We start from the raw sequence: 23,431 nt of genomic DNA, 5'->3' as shown, positions 1-23,431 counted from the left end.
TTTCAAGTGTATAGTCTTGTATGTAGTCTATTCAAGTCTATAGCCTGGTCTATAGTCTCGTCTATATTCTAGTTTACAGTCTAGTCTACAGTCTAGTTTGTAGTCTAGTCTACAGTCTAGTCTTTATTTTAGTATATTGTCTATATTCTAGTCTATGATCTCGTCTATAGTCTGTTCTCTAGTCTATTTATTAGTCTATAGTCTTCTATATAGTCTGGTGTTGTTGTTGTAACAGCTAAAACTATACATTAATCTAATTGGGAGGGTTCTACATCAATGTCCAGGACTAAAAATTGGGCTACTTCAACTAGATGTGCCCATAAATTCATTGGACAGAGTGAAGTAGGGTTGGCTGAACAGTTGAATATGTGGAGGGTGTCATGAGTTCCCTGACCACATGCAAGACATTCGTTGGCGACGGCACGGTCTATACGTGACCAGTAGGCATTTAGCCTGTTGCTCCATCACGATCTTAGTTATGCCAGAACTGCTCTTGTTTTCCGCGGCAGGTTTTTTTCCATGTCTGCTATGGGCGGTGGGCAACCTCCAAGGACGACATTCATGCCGTTCAAAGCTACCGAATACGAGGACTGATCCAGTGGATCCTGCACATATCTGCATATGTTTTCCTCATATATACGAAGATGCTTCCTGACATGCCTCGGGGGAGTATACAATTGTGTGATGTTAAAATTGGAGAAACTGTTTGGTTAACATGACATTATGTTCCTTGATTGGGAGGACCTTCAATTCCTAGTGCAGGTGATGTTTCGAGGTAATTTGTAGGCAGCACGTTACAGTCCTTAGTGAGACATTTTGGCAGTTTTAATTGTTTCTCCACTGGGTATCACTGTGCGAAGGTGACCACGGTTTCTTTACCCATACCCCAAGTGCTGCCGACTAGCGCTTTGACAACCTTGTTTCTACTTCGCAACTTGTGCGTGATTGCAGTGGCGTGAGCTGAGGAAGGAAAGAGGCTATCAAAAGAGGCTAAAGATCAGTCTATAGTCTTGACTATAGATCAGACGTTCGGAATTTAGGCTCCATCGACCACGATGCCAAGGTTTAGGTTTACTTCCTTCGTCCAGCTGGTCTTGATAGTCAATCTATCTAGTCTTGACTATAGAACAGTCTATAATCTTGACTATAGATCAGTCTATTGTCTTGACTATAGATTAGTATATGGTCTTGACTATAGATCAGTCTATAGTATTTACTATAGATCAGTCCGTAGTCTTGATTATAGATCAGTCTATAGTTTTGACTATAGATCAGACGGTCGGAATTTGGGCTCCAAATTCTTAAGACATTTTTCTTAAATCTTAAGAAAAATGTCTTAAAATTTAAGACATAGTCTAGTGTTGTTGTTGTAACAGTTCGACTGTGCCCCATAGTTCTTTCCTAGGGAAAAGTCTTTCGATTGATACAGCTGTCGCTGGGTTAACAATCTTTGGCCGAGTATGACTCGGATCGTCCCGGAGCGAAGATCTAATTGTCGTGGAACCGATAGTCTAATGTAGTTTAGTCTGTTTTATAGTTTTTAATTTAGTCTGTAGACTAGTCTTTCGTCTCGTCTATATTCTAATCTACAGTTCGGTCTATAATTTCGTCTATAGTCTAATCTAGTCTAAAGTGTAGTCAGTAGTTTTAGTTTCTAACTAAATTTAAACCATTTCTATTTAAACAAAATGCAATCTAATTATCTATACTCTTGAACATTAAATAAATTTATTATTTATTTTTGTATCTTTAGTATTAAAATTAACAAGATTTTTTCTCACAAAAACAATTAAAAAAAAACATACAAACAAACAATTTACATATCTAAATATTCTTTAATGTAATCATTATAATAATTTAGAAATATCACTTTTAAATCATCAGCAATTATATTGAGAGCCCATAGCATTTCATTCATGTCAGCTTTAGAACATTTATACTTATGTTTAGCAATTAAATCCCACACATGTGTCATATTAACAATATATTCTATAGAATTGATAGAACTTTCAGTTCTAGTAACTTTTAGAACATATTTAAGCATTTCAATTAAATCACAATAGTCCTGATCATTAAGGGTTACATTAACTGTAAAAATCAAGGGAATAAAAGTTTAAATGTTATAGGAGTGAAAGGGGACAAAAACTTACGACAGGGTAATTGAAACCATTCGTGCACCAGTTTAGTGGCGACATAACATCTGGCATCATTGAGACCGGGAAGATGTTGTTCCAATTCTTTAAATATCTGATATAGACGGCGACGTGTTGCAGATTCTGTTACTGACCCCATCAAATTCTTAATTTCATGATACCACCTTAGGTTTTGTTTACTACCACAGACAGTACAATAGAGATTTGTATTAATATTACCATTGGGTGTATCACTTTGCCACCAATTAAGAGTGGGTTTCTCTGGTATAAAGGGTACAAATATTTGTCTGCACTTGCTATTATCGCAGCGATATTGATGGAATTTATTCTACAATAAAATTCAGTTTAATTATTAAAAAAAAGATGTATTAGTTGCTGTTCACAAACAACTTACAAACTCTTCATCTTCATTATCTGTTTGTAGGCAATTTTCACACTGACATTCAAAATGATATGTTTGTAGCAGTCTTTCACGTCTAGCCTCTCGTTTACCTTTACGATAGTCTACATCATAACAGTTGGTTATCTCTTCTCCCCGATGTATATCACGCAACGCAAATGTACTAATATAACGACCGGAAACTTTTGGTTGAAACGATTGTACACACGAATGATTGCACAAACTTAAATAGGGTAGATTTAAACAGGCCACATCATCGTAGTAGCTAAAGAGATGCATAAAACCTAATTTTAAATGCCAAGGTCGTGACCAGACATTTTCATTTAACAAATGATAATCGGTTGTAGTCAATAGAGTTAAGGGCCTTGGTATAATAGTGGTAAGAGTGTGACCATTCGATATGGACTGGCCGATATGTAGTAATATCAAAGAACCTGTTAATAACTCCCAATCAATTAGTTTATTTCGGGCACTCAACTCATCAAAGTATTTAGTATATTGCTTGAGATAGACCACTAAATGATGCGACGCTAAGGCGAACCATTCTATATCCATTTTTGTTCCCTTATTCAAATGTGTTATCATGCGTAATGACTCTGCATATGGTATATTATTATTGGCCCATATATCACCACCTTCGGTTAGAGCCGACCATACTTCTAAAGTTGAGCTTTTATCCTGCAATTTTAATTCATCCAATATGGAGAAGAGACCATTATCGAGCACGATTCTTAAAGCTAAATGAGCAATACCAAGATGAGCAAATAGTTGAAATCGATAGGCAGGACATTCGTATTTGTGTATGACACTATGTTGTTCTTGGCACTTTAGTGAACAGTAATTTACTCGACCACGGCAGTTTAAACAAGGAATTGGTATAAAGTTAACCGTACCGCATTGGTGACATAAACGACGCGTGTCTCCAATGGCCACGAAAGCAGAGGCTCTTTCGGTGAATATTAGTTGATTCTTTTCGATGAGACATTTCGCTTGCATGTGACGTCCTTTTGTTGTGGTGATTCTGTAAGGGAATGTTATTAGGTATAATGTAGCTTGGAGAAGTAAATATCTATCTATCTATCTATCTATCTATCTATCTATCTATCTATCTATCTATCTATCTATCTATCTATCTATCTATCTATCTATCTATCTATCTATCTATCTATCTATCTATCTATCTATCTATCTATCTATCTATCTATCTATCTATCTATCTATCTATCTATCTATCTATCTATCTATCTATCTATCTATCTATCTATCTATCTATCTATCTATCTATCTATCTATCTATCTAGCTATCTATCGATTTATCTATCTATCGATTTATCTATCTATCTATTTATCTATTTATCTATCTATCTATCTATCTATCTATCTATCTATCTATCTATCTATCTGTCTATATAACTACTTATCTGTGTATATTCGTATTTTTCGCACCCTATCTTTCCCACTTAATACATTGACTTACACTTCCTGAGTTTCTCTATTAAGCTGCACCTCTTTTTCCTCCTTTAAATTATCCTCTTTATCCAACACTTCCTGTTTAAGTTCATCAAAGGCTTTCTCCAAATCTCGACGTTCCCTCTGGAAACCTTCCTTCAGAGTTAAAGAGCTCAACTCTTTTAAATGCTTTTCAGCAGTTAACAAATCTTTTAATTTTAAACTACAATAAGTTTGACGTATTATGATTTTATGACGCAGCGCCTCCGGATAACCCAACTTAACGGCACAGACACAATCATCGTAAGCTTGCTGATAATATCCGAAAGTTTGTAAAGCCGTAGCACGATTAGCAAATCCCAACGCTAATTCATCACTTTTTGTATCCAACGCCGCATAGATGGCATCATTATATAGACGACAAGCACCCAAAACATTACGTTGCTCCCCTTTGGCAGTGAAGAGACGATTACCTTGTTGCCGTAAATCTTTTGATTCTTGTATTTTTTCATCGTTGTCTTTTAAAGCAAACTCCTCGTTTTCATTTAGTTCCATGGTCTGCAACCATTGGAGTGATAAGATACGTACAAATTCCTTGGGTTTCTCCGGCATAAGATCGAAAAGTAGACGCATAGTTTCAAATTCATTTTGATAGGATTTAAAATCAATACATCTACCTTGTACCGAAAATAACGATAACAATTTAGAATCCATTCTATGTTTATTTCCTTGCGAAATAACTTGCCGGGAAATATAAGCGTCCTAACTTTAATATGTAAAATTACGTTCCTGACATAAGGTAGGAAAGAATAGTTTAGCTATTGACTTTTTATTTTGTTTCAATTAAAATTTCACGAAAATTAAAAGGAAACACCAACTTTGCTGTCGGGAAAATTGCTAAATTGGATTAACTTTTAAATGTGCTGGCATTTACTGCAAATAGTACCAAACAATAGGCCATATGTACACAAGTTTGTTATTGGGAATGGACTTTTCTTATAAACTTGTAAAGGATAGTATTTTTAATTACCTTATAATTTTCATTTTTTATTTGATTAATAAATACATAAATTAAAATTTTAGAAATAAATTACTTCTGTAACATTTATTTTAATTCCAAATTATAAAAATTTGTACCAACAGAATTCATAAAATGTGCTTTAAGTATCATCAATGCTAATTAACATGTAAACAATGTTATTAACAGTTTGATAGTAAGTTTAAAATTTGAAACACATATATAAACCCTTAGATGGCGCTTACAAACCAGTGGCAGTTATTTTATGAAGAAAGACGTATTCAGTGTACACTTAAGTGTACTTATTAAGTGTACACTGGACGTATTTATTCAAGGTGATGTCCTAGGCTATTAACTTAACTGTAGACTAGACTTTAGACTAAACTATAGACTATACTATAGTTATAACATCTTTTGATCATGAAAATTTATCTGAAACTGACAAATTCCACATTCTGCAAAAAAACTTCATATGTGTACATATTTATACAAGTCACCTTATAATCGATTCGCCTTGGTTCATGGCAAGCTAGATTTATTAAAGATAAAAACACTGGCGAATTAGAAAAGTAGATAATAATGAATTCGCCTACTCCATAAGCAATATTCAAGGTGAATAAACTACAACCTGAAGCCATTTTATTCATATATAACAAAATTTCTCACACAAAATCTTACTTCAGAATTCGTCAGTGATATTTACAGTAAGACGGCGCACTGTAAAATTTAACCGGCTCTGATCTCTGCTAACATTGCTAAATAAACAACTTGGCAGGACTTAACAAAGCACATTACGAATGTCAAAATAAAAAATATTTGCAAAATTCTGCCGACAAACCGCAGCAGTAAAAATATAAGACAGTGTTGCCATTGTCAAATATTTCTGGTTTTATACATGATAACATTTTCTAATCATATTTGAATAAAAATGTTTAGTTCTTTTTATATTATTTGCCAGATAATATTTTGTAAATCTAAAAGCAGACGTCCTTTAATTAATGTTATTAAAAAGCTACAGATTTCCTCATGGAATTGTCCTCTCTAAACAATTAACTTATAGTTTGAAAGCACTATTATGGTAGCACTGACTGCTACAGAACAGCAGGCGAAAAGTAATAAAAGAAGAAGCAGCACCTGAAAAATATCTTTCGTCCAGAATCTTATTGAGCAAACAATTGCAAAAATTTTTTGTTTTTCATAAATTTAATACAAGAATTAATTAATTGTTCATGTTGATATATATGAAATGCAACACTATCAAAACAAAGTGATTGAATAAGAATTAAAGTTTTGTTAAGAATTAGAATAACAAAAGAAAGACAAAAAGGCAAAGAAAAAAAAGAGACAAGACACCCTAAGCTGAAATTTGTATCTTACGTTTTCGGCCACAACAATTGGACAACCAAAAAATAATAGTAAATTTGGACATATTGTCGGCATTAAACGAGGAAGGAATATATTATTGTTGGAGTTACCAGTAAAAGTAAGTTTATTTATTTACTTGCCAAATATTTCCGGCTTTGGTAAAAATATTGGTCATTGCTTTTTGGCATTAAAATTGAATAAGAAAGAGTATAGTATAAGATTGGTAGACTGATATCTTCTGGCCATTTGATCATGTTGGGTCTTTTTCTGTTATTCTAAATTGGTGTTTGATATGTTTGTGTGTTTTTATTTAAAATATTAATGTGGATTCTTTATTATTTTTCTTATTTTTCACACTCAACTGATAGCATAGAAAAAACAACAACGAAACGACCCCTACAACAATCAAGCGTTGACAGCGCTGCTTAGCGTGTCGTACGAGCGGCGAACTATGAGCGCCTCGAAAAAATACAAATCATCTGAAACAGCAACAGAGATACTACATCATCAGCAGGACACTGAAAATATTAATAATCGTTTTAGGAAATCGGCCGATTTCTTTGGTCCCTCAACATCGGCAGCAGCAGCAGCTCAATCGAATCAATCGGCGTCCGGCGTTAGTGGACGTATAGCTTTGGGTCAACAGAACACAAACGCAATGCAACGTTCAGGCAGTAATAGCAATTTGAATAACATTGGCTCTGGTGGGGGAGGTAGTGGTACAAATGGTGAACGTCGTGCAAATTTCTCCATGTTGGATACAACAGCTCATCTAAACGATCATCGTTCATCGACAACAACTTCAGCGTTTTTTAATAAAATGGGAACCAATAATGCCTCTAAACCGGGTGATGTTAAGAAAATTGTTATTAAAAATTTTAAGGGTAAGTGAAAATGTGGGTGATTTTCAAAATCAGATATATTTATAGATTGTTGTTTTTAGCAAAGAAATCTTATTTATTTTGTTCATTTTGTTTTCCAATAATACTGTTTTCCTACTGAAACACCAATTAGATTTGATTTTCCATATTTTTTCCAATAAGATTTGCACATTGTGGTGTATGGTGTGCAGGGCACAAATAGGCAAACCTGAAGTTGCATTGTATTATTCATTTTGTCCATATGTACATATACACTGTTATTAAACTACAGTATTTTGAAGATATCTTTAGTCTAGTCTATAGTCTAGTCTTTAGTCTAGTCTTTAGTCTAGTCTTTAGTCTAGTCTATAGTCTAGTCTATAGTCTAGTCTATAGTCTAGTCTATAGTCTAGTCTATAGTCTAGTCTATAGTCTAGTCTATAGTCTAGTCTATAGTCTAGTCTATAGTCTAGTCTATAATCTAGTCTATAGTCTAGTCTAAAGTCTAATATATTCTAGACTATAATCTAGGCTATATTCTGGACTATAGTTAATACTATGTTCCCAGTCTATTGTCGGGACTACAGACTCTGTTTGTTGTTGTTGCAATAGTTTGGCTGTAACTGGAAGTTATTCCCTGGGGAAAAAACTTCCGGTTGATACAGCTATTTCTGAGTTGACAATCTTTGGCCGATTGAGAATCCGGTTGTTCCGGAGCGAAGATCTAATTGTCGTGGAATCGCTCGTCTGTTGTCTAGCCTATGGCCTATTTACTCTGAGCGGGTTTTATACTCAATAAAAAACCATTCTTCTTTCAAACTCACCTATTAACTCAGCTGGTTTGTTAGTTCTTTGATTTATAAAGAATTCAAAAGCTTCACGTAATGAATTTGTAAATTTCTCATTATGTTCGAAACATGTGCGCACAATAACATCCATTTTATCTTTAAAGTCTAATAAGTCCTGCACCATGCTCTTATCCTTTTCGGGGTCAATGACAATAGTGCGTCCCTTCTTTTTAATATAACCATTAAAATTGCCGCACAATTCAGCGGTGCCGTTTTTAACACGACTTAATAAACTATACAATATTGATAAATCATTCAGTCTATTCTCTTCTAAAAGGGTGTCTAGGCCTTTTTGTAGAATTTGTGTTAAATGTTCGGCAAGTAGTTCTTTTTCCACGGTATAAATTAAAGGATGCCTGAAAACAAACGAAAACAAATAAATATTTTCATTTAAGAATCAGATAAAACTTACTTGGTACTCGAATCTAAATAATGTAATAAACGTTCATTTTCTTCGGCTAAACGTTTATCAACATGTTGCAAATATTCGGGTACATCTAACTCCTGCATTTTGCGTTGACCTTCGGCCTGATACAATTGTCGTGTGGCTATTAAGAATTTTTCCTCAAACGCTGCTATATAGATTTGTAAATCACACAACATGCGTATAAGACTTTTAAGTAGACCACGATCGACGGCATCGCCATTACGTTCCTTCTCAATCAGCATTAATAAACCCTCGACGGTACGTTTTTGTACCAAAGAATTGAGAGCTATGTGAGTGCGAAATAAATCTAAACCCATATCCCTAAGATATATAAGAAAATAAGTTAATCAATTAATAAAGAAATAGTTGTACAATTCACAATCGGTGTTGTACAGTTGTATCGTAATATGTCGTATTTTTTATTGATTTGGTTTTTTTTCAAAAAATTTATTTTAAATTTTTTATGACTTACAATAATACGACATCGATTGTGAATTGAATAAGTGTAGTTTTCATTTACCATATAGATTGTACGGTTGGATTTTGTAAAACATAAGTTCGATCTAAATATAAAAATATACTACGCATCATTATCATTTGCTGGCAATAGGATAACCACCAATCATTGATTTTCTTTAAGAATACCTTAATATGAGAACATACAACAATAATTAATAATAATTTAAGTTTCTGTATCTGTGATTGTATGTGTGTCATACCAATTTATCCATGCTGCCACCAGTAAATGTATCTACATTACGTTTAACATGAGCCTCGGTTAAATCTTTTAGTTTTGCATAGAGTTGAGCATCCATTTTATGACTACACATATTTTCCACAGCCTGATATAATTCTTCCAGAGAATATTTAATAGGCCGGGATAGTTGTATAGCAACAACGGCTTCTTCCAGTTTTTGACAAGTACTTTCTGAATAATTTTCAGGCAGTGTAGGTTTTACTGTAATGATAATTACAAATGGTATTTAGAAAATGTTCACAAACAACTGAAAGACAATATTTATATAAAATGTTTAAAAGTATTCTCATCTACATACTAAATGACAAGACTTGATTATAGACTTAAGACTATATATAGAGAATTTACTGTAGGCTAAACTAGAAGCTAGACTAGACTATGGAGTAGACTATAGACTAGCCTATAGACTAGACTATAGACTAGACTATAGACTAGACTATAGACTAGACTATAGACTAGACTATAGACTAGACTATAGACTAGACTATAGACTAGACTATAGACTAGACTATAGACTAGATTATAGACTAGACTATAGACTAGACTATAGACAAGACTAGACAAGACTATAGACAAGACTATAGACAAGACTATAGACAAGACTAGACTATAGAATAGACAATAGACTAGAATTTTCACTATGTTATAGACTAAACTATAGAATAGACTACATACCAGACTATATGCCATACTATAGTCCAGATTATAGACTAGATTTGTTTTGATTTGGGTGCTTATTGCGATTTTCTATTTCAGCCAAATATGTTGACATGAAATTACGTGCTGGCAACAAAGAAGCCACCGAAGAAGAACTGGAACAAATACTCGATAAAATCATGGTACTTTTCCGTTTCATACATGGAAAAGATGTTTTTGAAGCCTTCTACAAAAAGGTAAGCATTTCGTGTCTAATACTACTAAAACTAAAACAAATGTTAAATGTTATATAATTTTGATCAATTTAAGGATTTGGCCAAACGCTTATTAGTGGGAAAATCTGCTTCCGTCGATGCTGAAAAGAGTATGCTATCGAAATTGAAACAAGAATGTGGTGGTGGTTTTACCTCAAAATTGGAGGGCATGTTTAAAGATATGGAATTGAGTCGTGATATAAATATTTCATTTAAACAATATGTGGCGAATATGGATGGTGAATTAACGAGTATCGATCTGACCGTGAATATCTTGACAATGGGTTATTGGCCAACATATCCTCTAACAGAGGTTAATATGCCGCCACAGTTGGTGAAACCACAACAGGTATTCAATAAATTCTATTTGGCTAAGCACAGTGGACGTAAATTACAATGGCAACCAACATTGGGAAATTGTGTGCTGAAAGCACGTTTTGATGGGGTAAGTGGAAGGGAAAAGCAAAGATATAGAACCAAATTTAATTGTTTTATTTACAGGGACCAAAAGAATTGATGGTTTCTTTATTCCAAGCTTTGGTGTTATTGTTGTTTAATGATAGAGACACTTTGTCATTTGAAGAAATTGTAGCGGCAACAAATATTGAGGTGAGTTTCTGGAAAGATATAATTGAATTTAGACTAAAGTCTAGATTATAGACTCGAATATTGATTAGACTTTAGATTAGACTATAGATGAGACTATAGACTAGACTAGACTTGACTAAAAACTAGACTAAAAACTAGACTAAAGACTAGACTATAGACTAAACTATAGACTAGACTATAGACTAGACTATAGACTAGACTATAGACTAGACTGAAGACTAGACTATAGACTAGACTATAGACTAGACTATAGACTAGACCATAGACTAGACCATAGACTAGACTATAGACTAGACTATAGACTAGACTATAGACTAGACTATAGACTAGACTATAGACTAGACTATAGACTAGACTATAGATTAGACTATAGACTATACTATAGATTAGTCTATAGATTAGACCACAGACTAGCGACTAGACTATAGACTTGCCTAGACATTAGACTTGACTATACAATCGACTTGACTAGACTATAGACTAGACTATAAAGTAGACTATAGACTAGACTGGGCTATAGACCAGTTTTGTTTTAAAACAAAATTTATCCAATTTTTTTCTATATAGGATGGTGAATTGCGTCGCACATTACAATCATTGGCCTGTGGTCGTGCTCGTGTTATAACTAAAGAACCTAAAGGTCGCGAAGTGGAAGATAAAGATCAATTCCATTATAATAATGAATTTACCAACAAATTGTTCCGCATTAAAATTAATCAAATACAAATGAAAGAAACGGTAAGTGTTAAAAAAAACTAAATTTAAATCTAAATTAATGTTTAATATTGGTTTTTCAGACGGAAGAACAAAAAGCTACCGAAGAACGAGTGTTTCAGGATCGTCAGTATCAAATTGATGCTGCAATTGTACGAATTATGAAAATGCGTAAAACGTTATCACATAATTTACTAATTACTGAACTTTTCAATCAGTTAACATTTCCTGTCAAGGTGAGAAAGAAGGTTTATAAAATATGCGCAAATTTTCAAATAATAATTATTTTCTTTGTTTTTTTTTAGCCGGCTGATCTGAAAAAACGCATTGAATCACTTATTGATCGTGACTATATGGAACGTGATAAGGATAATCAAAATCAATACAATTATGTGGCTTAATTTAACTCAAATACAATTAAAATGCGACATTTTGGTCGTTATTTCTATACCTTTTTTCATAAGTTTCTTTGGAATGTAATTGTAAACTATTAAACAAAAAAAAAAAAAAACAAACAAAAACTAAACATAAAAAAATACTTATTTAAATGAATATACATATAAAATTTATGTTCTGAAAAGCGAATTAATCGATGATCGTTTTGTTGTTTAACTATTTGTCTCTCTCCACTACTACTACCACTATTACTGTTTATCTACTTAATATATTTTTAATACGAAAATTTTTTTAATTTGCAATCCAAAGAAGAATTGTAAAGTTTAACTCCTTATTCATATAAATAAAAATTTGTTAAAATTAGCTTAAAAAGGAAACAACAACAACACAATAAACGTATGTGAAATTTGAAGAAACATGTTTGTGTCTGGTGTGTCTTTCAGTAGCCGAATATTTACAAGAAGAAATTGTTAAGCCGCCTTTTAGCGCACTGTAGTGTAAGACTTCATGGATATAAGATATGAGGCGGCGCTTACAGCCGAACGGCTCTTTACTTTAGGCAAACTGGTCAAAAACGGTTATAGGACACGTCATCAATGTATACTGGAAGGTTATACACATTAATCGGACGTGCCCGATCGCATACCAGACACTGAATATGTCGGAAACTTTGAAACGCTAATCCCAGATATAATGTCTTGGTCAAGCGGAACATTAGAGCAAATACCAGTAGGAATCCGTTGCTACACGGATGGCTCTAAATTAGGGGACAAAGTGGGCCTGGGGTTCTATATTAAAGACCCAGAAACAGAAATATACCACCGTTTACCTAATCATAACACAAGCTTCCAGGCAGAAGTACGAGCAATAACGGAATGTGTAAATTGGATTAGGGCTTAATATATTTACCGACAGCCAGAAGTCAATTTGTGCGATATCAGGTGATAGAATTAAATCTAAGACCGTATTGGATTGTAAGAAAGCTTTAACTGAATACTCTCCCAGAGGTAAGGTTCACATCATATGGGCGAGTGTAATAGCTTTAAAGGGAAGGGAGCTCGATGTAGTTAACCTGACAAACGCAAAACCATTCGACGCAACAAAAGCTGAATTGAAAATATGGATGAGAGAGGCCTCTTGGAATAATGAAACGGTGGGTAGAACCACAAAGATTCTGTGGGTGACACTGATGAGAGCAAGACGAGAAATCTTCTCAAAATGAGCAAGTCTGAGGTTAGTATGATGGTACGTATTCTCAGTGGACACACAAGATTACGAGCACATCTATACAAAATTGGACGTGCGGATTCAGACGAATGTAGAGCACGTGGAGAGGACAGTGAAACTCTGGAGTACTTTCTTTGAACTTGTCAGGCATTCGTCGAAGTTAGATCCAAGTATCTTGGAAGTGATGTTATTCCGGAAATAACATTATTAACCAACACCGATTGGAAGACTTTTTGGTACTGACTGTTCGGCATTGCCGAATATAGAACTCTTACTTGTTTTTAATCCAAAGAAGAAATGTAAACTATGAACCTATTCATATAAATGAAAATTAGTTTAAAAAGTTTACAATACAAACGAATGTTAAATTTTAAATAGAAAAGTACGAATAACAGTTAAATTATAGGTCCATGGCATATAGGGCGATCCTCATAAGATTTGGTGAGAGGATTTGTTTTTAGTTTTTAAGAATAAATTATTTTTTACATTTTTATACCTGCACTGTTATGTTATAAACAAAATATTTGCTTTCGAAATCCCACTTTTTTATCTCTCGCAAAGTAAATTAATAAATTTACTTTGGTCTCTCGCATCCCGTTTTTATATAAAATCATTTAAAAATTTAAAATTAATCGTATTTAAGCCGGCTTGCAGTCGATTATAAGTCGCCGCCGTTATGTTTAGTGTCAGTCGACGCCGTTAAATATTTAACGGCGCAGGGCTTTGGGTGGCAGTCGTGAATAAAGCTGCCTTGATGGCAGTCGTGTAAAATATAAGAACGGCTATTGTTTTTGCAAAGCATTTAACATAATTTAAATAGGAAATAACAAATAGATCTCTATATAAATTGTAAAAATATGAAAATAAAACTTATAACAAATAATATTGCAAATGTGTTTTAAACAATAAATACAAAATTAAAAAAGTGTTTAGTGTACCACTCAAAAAAAAAAAAAAGAAATTTTGCATTCTATTTTTTTCTCAAAATAAAACAAAAGCATAAAAAACATACAAAAATGCGTTTAAGTATACAGCAGCAACTTATCGGACCTTGGTTGATTGTCTTGACGCTTTTTATAATTGAATCAGCAACAGATGAGGTAATTTTAAAACCAAAGCCAAGAAAGAATAAGAGCAAAAAGCTTAAAACTAACTAAAAACAATACACGTAAAAAAAAGACAATAAACATTAGCATATATTTAACAATTCTAAAAAAACATTTCTTTTGTTTTCTTTACGGATAATTTGTTTAACAGAAAAAAAAAAACTAACAACAACATATGGTTACAGCTGGTTTAATTTGTTGTACTTCATTTGTTTACCGTTTTTTTGTGTATTTGTTGTTGTTTTACAAATAATTTGTGTTGTTATTCTTGTTACTTATTGGGGTTTTTTGTTATTTTTTTTTGTTATTTACATATTTATTGATTTATTTCATTTCCTAATGCCGCATCTGGTTTTAAATTACTTTGAGAAATTTATGAATGATTAATAAACAACAAAAACGTCATAAGAATTGCTCTTCTTCGTTTTTTTGAGATGATGATGTGGGTGTAAACTGCGGTATTCGTTCTACGTTGCATTACCTGCCTACGCATTTATTTTTAGTTTTAAAACTCTCAAAATGTTAGGGATTAAGGACCTTTTAATAAAGTTATTTATAGATGCTGTTGAACAAAAACATATTCCAGTCATATGTTCATCAATGGATACAGCATCCTTGTTAAAGTTAGACTAAATACTTTTATGCATAAGTATGTTATAGATCATAGACACTGACAGTACTGTAGTCCATATTATAGACAAGTCTATATATCCAACAGGTAACAACGTAATACTATATTACATTTTGTCTATCGTTCCCACAACAATGGCATCTTCGCTCCGAAACGACCCTAGTCATACTAGGGCAAAGATTGTCAACCCAGCGACAGCTGAATTATCCGAAAGTTTTCCCTATGAAAGAACTATCGGCCACAGTCGAACTGTTACAACAACAACATATTGTCTATAGTCTATACCATAGATCAGACTATAAACTAGACTATAATCTATACTACAGAACTCAAGGCTATAGACCAGATTGATTTATAATCAAGAATATAGGCCATACTGCAGTTTAGTATATAGCCCAGTCTATATGCCTGGCAACAGTCCAGTCTTTATATCACACTATAATCTATACTATACTCCAAAATATATTCCAGACTATAAAAATGCAGACAATCTCAAAATTTTTATAAGAAAAAATACATTTTTTTTATTTCTACAAAATGCTTACTTTCGCTTTTTCTGTTGTTTATTAAATGGAAACTTTTTCAAAAAGTCGAGAGGGCATCATTTTAAACTCAAAAGTGCTAACTTTCGAAAAATTTCCACTTTACAATACAAGTACCCTCATTCCATGGAATCCCTGCTGTTTTCTATAATTTAAAAATTTATTACACTCAATTGCACAACACCCAACACCAACCTGTTTATTTTTTTATGAATTTATTACAATAACAAAATATTATCTTGAAAGTAATTAGTATTAAATTATTTCTTTACATTATAAGATCAACTAACATTTCATTGGAACAAAAAAAAAAAAAAAAAAAAAACAAATAAACAAATTTACATCTGATTACTTTTCTTAGAAACTAAGTTTACAACGTTATTTTCCGCTTGTAACCGAAGAACAAATGCTCAACAATGATAAACGTTTTCAACAGATTATGCAGGGCAGCAGCAGTTCATCGTCGGATGCAATTTGGCCGGATAAGCATAAATTTGAAAAGGTCGATGTTAAAAAGGAAATCAATAAATTGAATATTAGTAAGTCTGTAAAAAAAATTTGTCATGTTGTTGTTATTAAAATCAATTTCATTTCCAGCATATGTTTATCAATCGTCATGGCCTGAAATGAATGTTAAATTGGGTTCTGTTACCGCTGTTAGTTTTGATAAGGCTGGCAATGTTGTAATCTTTCATCGTTGTGATCGTGTTTGGGAACAAGATACATTTTCAAGAAATAATGTTTTTACCAAACGCAATAAGGGGGCTATACGTGATAGTACTGTTTTGGCCTTGGCTAGAGAAACTGGCAAATTGATTTATGATTGGGGTAAAAATTTGTAAGTACAATGTACTTTTTCTTTAGAAAAAATTTTGTTGTAGAATGTTGAAAAAATTTTTGTATTTAGAAGAACTGTGAGTATAACAGTTTTTATATAGAAACATTTTTAGTACAATAGTATTTATGTAGACAATTTTTGGTATAACCGTTTTTCTATAGAAAAATTTTTGTTTTACCAGTTTTTCTATGGAACAACTTGGGTATATCATTTCTTCTATAGAAAGTTTTTGGTGTAACAGTTTTTTATAGAAATTTTATAGTATATTTCTGTAGAAAAAATTTTAGTATATCAGTTTTTCTATAAAAAAATTGTTGGTATAACAGTTTTTCTATAGAACAATTGTTAGTATAACAGTTTTTCTATAGAAAAATTGTTGGTATAAAAGTTTTATATAGAAAATTTTTTTAGTATAACAGGTTTTCTATAGAAAAATTTTTGGTATAACAGTTTTTCTATACAAAAATTTTTGGTATAACAGTTTTTCTATATAATAATTGTTGGTATAACAGTTTTTCTATAGAAAAATAGTTGGTATAACAGTTTTTCTGTAGAAAATTGTTGGTATAACAGTTTTTCTGTAGAAAATTGTTGGTATAACAGTTTTTCTGTAGAAAATTGTTGGTATAACAGTTTTTCTATAGAACAATGGTTTTTATAACAGTTTTTCTATACAAAAATAGTTGGCGTAACTGTTTTTCTATTGAAAAATTATTGAAAATGGTATAACAGTTTTCTATAGAAAAATTGTTGGTATAACAGGTTTTCTATAGAAAAATTTTTGGTATAACAGTTTTTCTATACACAAATTTTTGGTATAACAGTTTTTCTATACACAAATTTTTGGTATAACAGTTTTTCTGCGGAAAATTGTTGGTATAACAGTTTTTCTGTAGAAAATTGTTGGTATAACATTTTTTCTGCGGAAAATTGTTGGTATAACAGTTTTTCTGTAGAAAATTGTTGGTATAACAGTTTTTCTATAGAACAATGGTTTGTACAACAGTTTTTCTATACAAAAATTGTTGGTATAACAGTTTTTCTATAGAACAATGGTTTGTATAACAGTTTTTCTATACAAAAATTGTTGGTATAACAGTTTTATATAGAAAATTTTTTGGTATAACAGGTTTTCTATAGAAAAATTTTTGGTATAACAGTTTTTCTATACAAAAATTGTTGGCGTAACTGTTTTTCTATAGAAAAACAGTATAACAGCTTTTATGTAGAAACTTGTTGGTATAACAGTTTTTCTATAGAAAAATTGTTGGTATTTTTTAAAAAAATTCAGACGTAAGCTTTTTCTAAAAAATTCATGCTAGAGCTTTTCCAGAAAACTTTCATATGAAAGCTTTTTCTTAAAAAAAAATATAGACAAAAGTTTTCTCAAAAAAAAAAAAAACATTCAAATTCAAGCTTTTCTAGAGCAACATTTTCAAAATAAAGTTGTTTCTTTAGAAAAGCTTCTAAAGCGAAAGCTTTTATAACAGAAACATTTTTAAAACTTTTCTATTTTTTCCCCTTTGTAGGTTCTATATGCCTCATGGTCTAACAATCGATCACGAGGATAATGTTTGGATAACAGATGTTGCCCTACATCAAGTCTTCAAATTCGGTCCACGTGGCTCCAACGATAAACCCCTTATGACATTGGGTACAGCATTCACACCCGGTGCTGGTGAAACAAAATTCTGTAAACCAACTTCTGTGGCCGTTTTAGAAAATGGTGATTTCTTTGTAGCGGATGGTTATTGTAATGCACGAATACTAAAGTATACAAAAGAAGGAGAGAAAATCTTACACTGGGGACAAAATACATTTTCTGGCGTTTCCTTTGGTGTGGCACCACAAAATTTCTTTGCCATACCGCATGCTTTAACGCTTGTACCCGAACAGGAATTAATTTGTGCAGCTGATCGGGAAAATGGACGCGTACAGTGTTTCTATTGGTCCAATGGTACATTCCACTCGCAATATCATTCACAAATTATAGGCGATCGTTTATTTAGTATGGATTATACACCAGCACAGGGTAAGTTAGAGGCAAACTGTAATTTTTGATTAGTGACTAAGCTGATATCTTTATTTAGGTGGCAAATTTATTATAGTAAATGGACCCACTGCTGAATTGGGTTTAAAAACTGAACAATACAATGAGGTGCGTGGTTATGTGATGGACTTTAGTACTAAGAAAGTAACTGGCAAATTTGGACCAAACGATATGGAATTTTCCAATCCCCATGATGTGGCCGTCACAAAAGATGGCAATGAAGTTTATGTAGCCGAACTAAATCCCATGCGTATACATAAGTTTTTACACAAATCTATGGTCAAATCTATACCTCTATCGGCTGCCAAAACTACCGCCAATGTTGAAATTGAAATTAGCAAGGATAAGATGTCTAATCTACCAACAACCGTACAAAAAGCTGATATTTTAAGTGCGACTGATTCTGCAGCCGATCCCTCGATAGTATTGGAAATGTCCAGTGATTCTCATCATAGACCCGGTGCAACAGCAATTTTGGTGGCTTCTCTAATGTTACTATTTGCATTTCTAACATTCGGTTTAGCTTTGCTAATAGCTCGACGACGTAAACGAGGTAATGCTGCCGGTTTGACGGTAGGCCAACCTAGCGAGCTGGTCTATCGCAAATTGGTAGCCTCAAGTCAAACTATTTGTGATGAATGTCCTTAATTTATTTACAAAAAACAAACATCCATTTTTTTATTTGTTTTCCTCTTTTTCCCCCCATTAATTTTATACATTTGTTTTGTGATTATTGTGTTCTTAAGACAGCTCTATATTTATAATTTTGTTTAAATTAAGTTTTTTTTTTTTTTTAATTTCTTTAAAATATTTCAAAATTATTGTCTTTTTCAAACAATAGCTAAACCCCAGATCTCTCTCATATTTTTGAATAGAATCACACACCCAAAATTTGTTTAATAACAATAATGCAAAAAATTTGGTTCATACTTTTTTTCTCTCAACCATTCCGTAATGTTGACTTTAAACGGTTTCAACAAACATTTATTCATACAACTAATTCTGTAGCTTTAGTTTATATCCCATTTAATTCATTGGCTAATAAGACTAAACAAATTGTTTCAAAATACCAGTTTTATAGTCAACATTTTATTCTTAATAGTTTTAAATAACAATCACTTCCATTAGTTTTATTTCCCTTAAAAAAAGTTCAAATATGTTTCCCAAAGTGTTTAATTTTTCTCTCCCATAATTGTTCCATTTCAAACTAAATGCGTTAATGTTTTATATTTGTTTAAATCCATAGTCAAGCTTTATATTTTAGTTTGTGTACTGATTAAATTATAAATAACTTGTTCAATTTATCTAAAATACTTTATATTTACATATGTTGTATGTATGTATTTTTGTTTTCTAATGCTCCTTTTATATTTCTACATGTATACAATAATTATTGTAATTAATTTAATATAATCTCATTATTTTTATGTTAAAAAAAAGAAATAAATTTATTATGATATATTTTCAAAGTATTTGTTTATTGTTTTGTTTTGTTTATTATGTGTTTTTTGTTGTTGTTACCATTTTGTTTTTAGTTTTCATTATCATCTCATTTTGTCCTAGAACTTAAAAAATAGAGCATTCGTGTTCGCACAGATAAGGATAAAAAGGATTATGCACCATCAGGTGAAACTCAACTTGACGACTATTGTAATTTTCTTCACTAAATGATATAACCTAGATTATAGACTAGACTATAGACTAGACTATATACTAGACTATAGACTAAACTACAGACTAGACTATAGACTAGACTATAGACTAGACTATAGACTAGACTATAGACTAGACTATAGACTAGACTATAGACTAGAATATAGACTAGACTATAGACTACACTATAGACTAGGTTATAGACTAGACTATAGACTAGACTATAGACTACACTATAGACTAGGTTATAGACTAGATTATAGACTAGACTATAGACTGGACTATAGACTACACTATAGACTGGACTATAGACTACACTATAGACCACACTATAGACTAGACTATAGACTAGACTATAAAGTAGATTATAGATTAGACTATAGGCTAGACTATACACTAGACTATAGACTAGACTATAGACTAGACTTTAGACTAGACTATAGGCTATACTATAGATTCGACTATAGATGAGTCTAAAAGCTATACTAAAGACTAGGTTAAATACTAGGCTATTTACTAGACTATGGATTAGACTACAGACTAGATTTTAGACTAGACTAAAAACTTGACTAAATACTAAACTAAAGACTATATACTAGACTGGGCTAGACCACAGACCAGATTACTATATGTGCACATATCTTTCTTTACCATTTTCACTTTTAGTATAATTTGTTGAGTAAACCCTAACATTATAACATTTCAAAATCTTTTAAAGGTTGCATGCCATTTGGTTCGAATAATCGACGACATGCCTGGGATTTTCCCTCAAAACCAGATGGCTTTAAACTGGGTGGTCTTCTACTAGAGCGCAATAAACGCAGTGGTTTTGAAAAACTCGATCAAAATGCCAGTGATGAGGAAACGGAAACGGCTACAAATAATACTTTAACAAGTGCACAATTTGCTTAGGTTTTTTTGTTTAAATAAAAACGAATCATAAAACATCATATTTATATATCTATAAACAATAACTAATTGAAATCAAATGAACCTCTAACTCGCTCCAATTTATAGAAAAAAAGGAATTTATTTTTTGAAACGTTTTCTTAATAATTTTTATATAAAAAAAATAATTTTTTTGAGCTAATAATTAAGTTCTATTTATAATTTATTAAAATTTATTTTTTTTCTAGGTGTTTTGTAGCTTAAAAATAATAATTTGTTGTTAACAATGTAAACGAAAATTCAATTATTTATTATTGTACTGTGTAGAATTTAAGACTTATTTGTATGTATATTTTAGTGAACTAAAATAATTTGTATATTATAAGTACGATTCTTTGTAGTAGTAAATTATATATGTACTGAAATAATCTGGTTAAGGACCAAAAGCAAAATGGAAAACATTTGGGACATTTTTTTATATATTTTGATTTTTAAGAGAACATTTATGAAATTTTCTGAAGTTCAATTGAGATCGGTATACGAATTAAACAACGCATCTGTATAAAGACTTTAGTTTCGAATCTCTTCAATCCATATCTAACTCAATATTGAATGAATTTTACTTTAATAACGATCGGCCAACAATTTTATGAAGTTGATCCTAATAGAGTTTGAAAACTCAAATTCTTAAAAGTAAAAATAGTGTTTGTAGTCATTCCATTTGTTTGTATCTAAGTACCAAGTTTTCCATTTTAAAAGATTTTGTTTAAAATTAATGTTTATTGCTGAAATACTTATACTAACTGAATCTTGTTTTGTGTACCCATTAAACAATTTTTGCCGATTTTAGTCAGATAGTCGAAACAAGTAGAGTTTTTTATATACAAAGTCACCGCGAAAGCTTTCTATAGACTCTACTACGGCTGTAGACTATAGCCTAGACTACAGGCTGGAGTAGACCATAAATTTGACAGCTGGCTGGGGTATAGGCAATACTATAGACTAGTCTTAATACTCGACTATAGAATATAGACCATACTCTAGACTAGAACTATATACTAGACTATAAACTAGAATATAGTCTAGACTATAGACTAGACTATAGTCTAGACTATAGACTAGACTATAGACTAGACTATAGACTAGACTATAGACTAGACTATAGAATAGACTATAGACTAGACTATAGACTAGACTATAGACTAGACTACAGACTAGACTATAGACTTCACTATAGACTAGACTGTAGACTAGAAAAGACTATAGACTAGACTATAGACCATAAATTTGACAGGTGACTGGGCTATAGGCAATACTATAGACTAGTCTTAATACTCGACTAAACAATATAGACCAAACTATAGACTAGACTGTAGACTAGAACTATAGACTAGACTATAAACTAGAATATAGACTAGACTATAGACTAGACTATAGACCAGACTATAGACTAGACTATAGACTAGACTATAGACTAGACTATAGACTAAACTATAGACTAGACTATACTATAGACAAGACTAGAAACTAGAATATGGACTAGAATATATACTGTAGACTAGACTATATATATTCCAGTCTAGTCTATAACCTAGTCTATAGAATAGACTATATACAAGATTGTAGACTAGAATATATACTTAACTATAGACGAGACTATAGACCAGACTATAGATTCGACTTTAGACTAAGACTAACGACTAGACTATAGAAGAGACTATAGACCGGACTAAAGCCCAGACCTATGACTAAACTTAAGACGAGACTATAAACAAGTTTTAAGATTGGACTATAGAAAGGACTTTAGACTATATACAAGACTATAGGCTAGACTACAGACTAGATTACAGACTAGACTATAGACTAGACTGTAGACTAAAATATTGGCTATACACTAGACTATAGACTAGTCTTTAATCTAGTCTGTATATAGACTAGACTAGAATTTATACACTACACACTAGCCTATAGACTGGACTAAAGCCCAGACTTATGATTTGACTTAAGACTAGTCTTCAGATGAGGCTATAGACTCGACTTAAGATAAAACTATAGAAAGGGCTATAGACACGACTTTAGAGCTAGACTATAGACTAGATTATGGACTAGTTTATAGACTGGACTATTGAATGGTTTATAGATTAGACTATGGATTAGTCTATAGACTGTACTAAAGGTTAGACCATAGACTAGACTAAATGCTAATCTATAGACTAGACTATGGACAAGTCTACAGACTAGACAAAAGAACGGACCATGGACTAGACTGTGACTCCATTATTGAATATACTATAGACTGGAGTATGGGATATACTATATATTAAACTATAGATCGGACTATAAACGGGTATGTAGACTAAACTTTTATAAAATTAGGCAAAAATGTTTACTGGGTATTTTATTTAAACGAAATCATATTTTATTAAAAAACGCAATAAAAAAAACTTAAAAAAATATATTCCAAATCTGTATATATTTTTTACAAATATTAAAATACTATTTTTATTTTTAAAACTTTTTTGTGTAAAATATAATTTTTTTTAAACCTAGAGCCAAAAATGTATGTAAATTACTAAAAATACAAATAAA

General features: G+C 31.9%; 3 protein-coding genes across 4 annotated transcripts; 2 read left to right on the top strand and 1 right to left on the bottom strand.

Annotated features, from left to right (window-relative positions):
• Positions 1 to 1,732: 1,732 nt before the first annotated feature.
• LOC111686723 (SET and MYND domain-containing protein 4) lies at positions 1,733 to 4,941 on the bottom strand. The gene is made up of 4 exons (XM_023449103.2): positions 4,031 to 4,941; positions 2,548 to 3,574; positions 2,151 to 2,481; positions 1,733 to 2,088 (listed from the first exon to the last, which is right to left on the bottom strand). Exons 1-4 carry the CDS (start codon positions 4,714 to 4,716, stop codon positions 1,817 to 1,819), a joined length of 2,316 nt encoding a protein of 771 aa, XP_023304871.2. The 5' UTR covers positions 4,717 to 4,941; the 3' UTR covers positions 1,733 to 1,816.
• A 1,086-nt stretch (positions 4,942 to 6,027) lies between these two features.
• On the top strand, positions 6,028 to 12,327 carry LOC111681961 (cullin-4A). Its single transcript, XM_046954139.1, has 8 exons — positions 6,028 to 6,503; positions 6,754 to 7,269; positions 10,028 to 10,170; positions 10,244 to 10,633; positions 10,690 to 10,797; positions 11,365 to 11,535; positions 11,595 to 11,747; positions 11,817 to 12,327. The coding sequence occupies exons 2-8, from the start codon at positions 6,837 to 6,839 to the stop codon at positions 11,910 to 11,912; spliced, it is 1,494 nt and encodes a 497-aa protein (XP_046810095.1). The 5' UTR covers positions 6,028 to 6,503; positions 6,754 to 6,836; the 3' UTR covers positions 11,913 to 12,327.
• Positions 12,328 to 13,860: 1,533 nt separating this feature from the next.
• On the top strand, positions 13,861 to 20,997 carry LOC111681954 (peptidyl-alpha-hydroxyglycine alpha-amidating lyase 1). 2 transcript variants are annotated; one of them, XM_046954921.1, is made up of 6 exons: positions 13,861 to 14,234; positions 15,850 to 15,952; positions 16,011 to 16,251; positions 17,781 to 18,283; positions 18,342 to 18,854; positions 20,673 to 20,997. In XM_046954921.1, exons 1-6 carry the CDS (start codon positions 14,151 to 14,153, stop codon positions 20,864 to 20,866), a joined length of 1,638 nt encoding a protein of 545 aa, XP_046810877.1. In that variant the 5' UTR covers positions 13,861 to 14,150; the 3' UTR covers positions 20,867 to 20,997. The 2 variants fall into 2 exon arrangements, with proteins under 2 accessions (XP_046810877.1, XP_023299626.2); XM_023443858.2 differs by having other exon boundaries at positions 15,775 to 15,952; positions 20,673 to 20,993.
• Positions 20,998 to 23,431: the final 2,434 nt, after the last annotated feature.

The sequence above is a fragment of the Lucilia cuprina genome, chromosome 6 (genome assembly GCF_022045245.1).
Source record: "Lucilia cuprina isolate Lc7/37 chromosome 6, ASM2204524v1, whole genome shotgun sequence".
NCBI classification, from domain to species: Eukaryota; Metazoa; Arthropoda; class Insecta; order Diptera; family Calliphoridae; genus Lucilia; species Lucilia cuprina.
This window is presented reverse-complemented; position numbering and strand designations above follow the sequence as displayed.

What these genes read in the sequence shown, in the direction of transcription:
- LOC111686723 (XM_023449103.2), bottom strand. Translation starts at nt 4,716, where the DNA reads ATGGATTCTAAATTGTTATCGTTATTTTCGGTACAAGGTAGATGTATT. An exon ending in AATAGAGAAACTCAGGAAGT is followed by an intron (nt 3,575 to 4,030) that starts GTAAGTCAATGT and finishes ATTCCCTTACAG; the next exon opens with AATCACCACAACAAAAGGAC. An exon ending in ATGGTTTCAATTACCCTGTC is followed by an intron (nt 2,089 to 2,150) that starts GTAAGTTTTTGT and finishes TGATTTTTACAG; the next exon opens with TTAATGTAACCCTTAATGAT.
- LOC111681961 (XM_046954139.1), top strand. Translation starts at nt 6,837, where the DNA reads ATGAGCGCCTCGAAAAAATACAAATCATCTGAAACAGCAACAGAGATA. An exon ending in TGTTATTAAAAATTTTAAGG is followed by an intron (nt 7,270 to 10,027) that starts GTAAGTGAAAAT and finishes TGCGATTTTCTA; the next exon opens with TTTCAGCCAAATATGTTGAC. An exon ending in AGTTAACATTTCCTGTCAAG is followed by an intron (nt 11,748 to 11,816) that starts GTGAGAAAGAAG and finishes GTTTTTTTTTAG; the next exon opens with CCGGCTGATCTGAAAAAACG.
- LOC111681954 (XM_023443858.2), top strand. Translation starts at nt 14,151, where the DNA reads ATGCGTTTAAGTATACAGCAGCAACTTATCGGACCTTGGTTGATTGTC. An exon ending in AATCAATAAATTGAATATTA is followed by an intron (nt 15,953 to 16,010) that starts GTAAGTCTGTAA and finishes TTTCATTTCCAG; the next exon opens with CATATGTTTATCAATCGTCA. An exon ending in TATGATTGGGGTAAAAATTT is followed by an intron (nt 16,252 to 17,780) that starts GTAAGTACAATG and finishes TCCCCTTTGTAG; the next exon opens with GTTCTATATGCCTCATGGTC.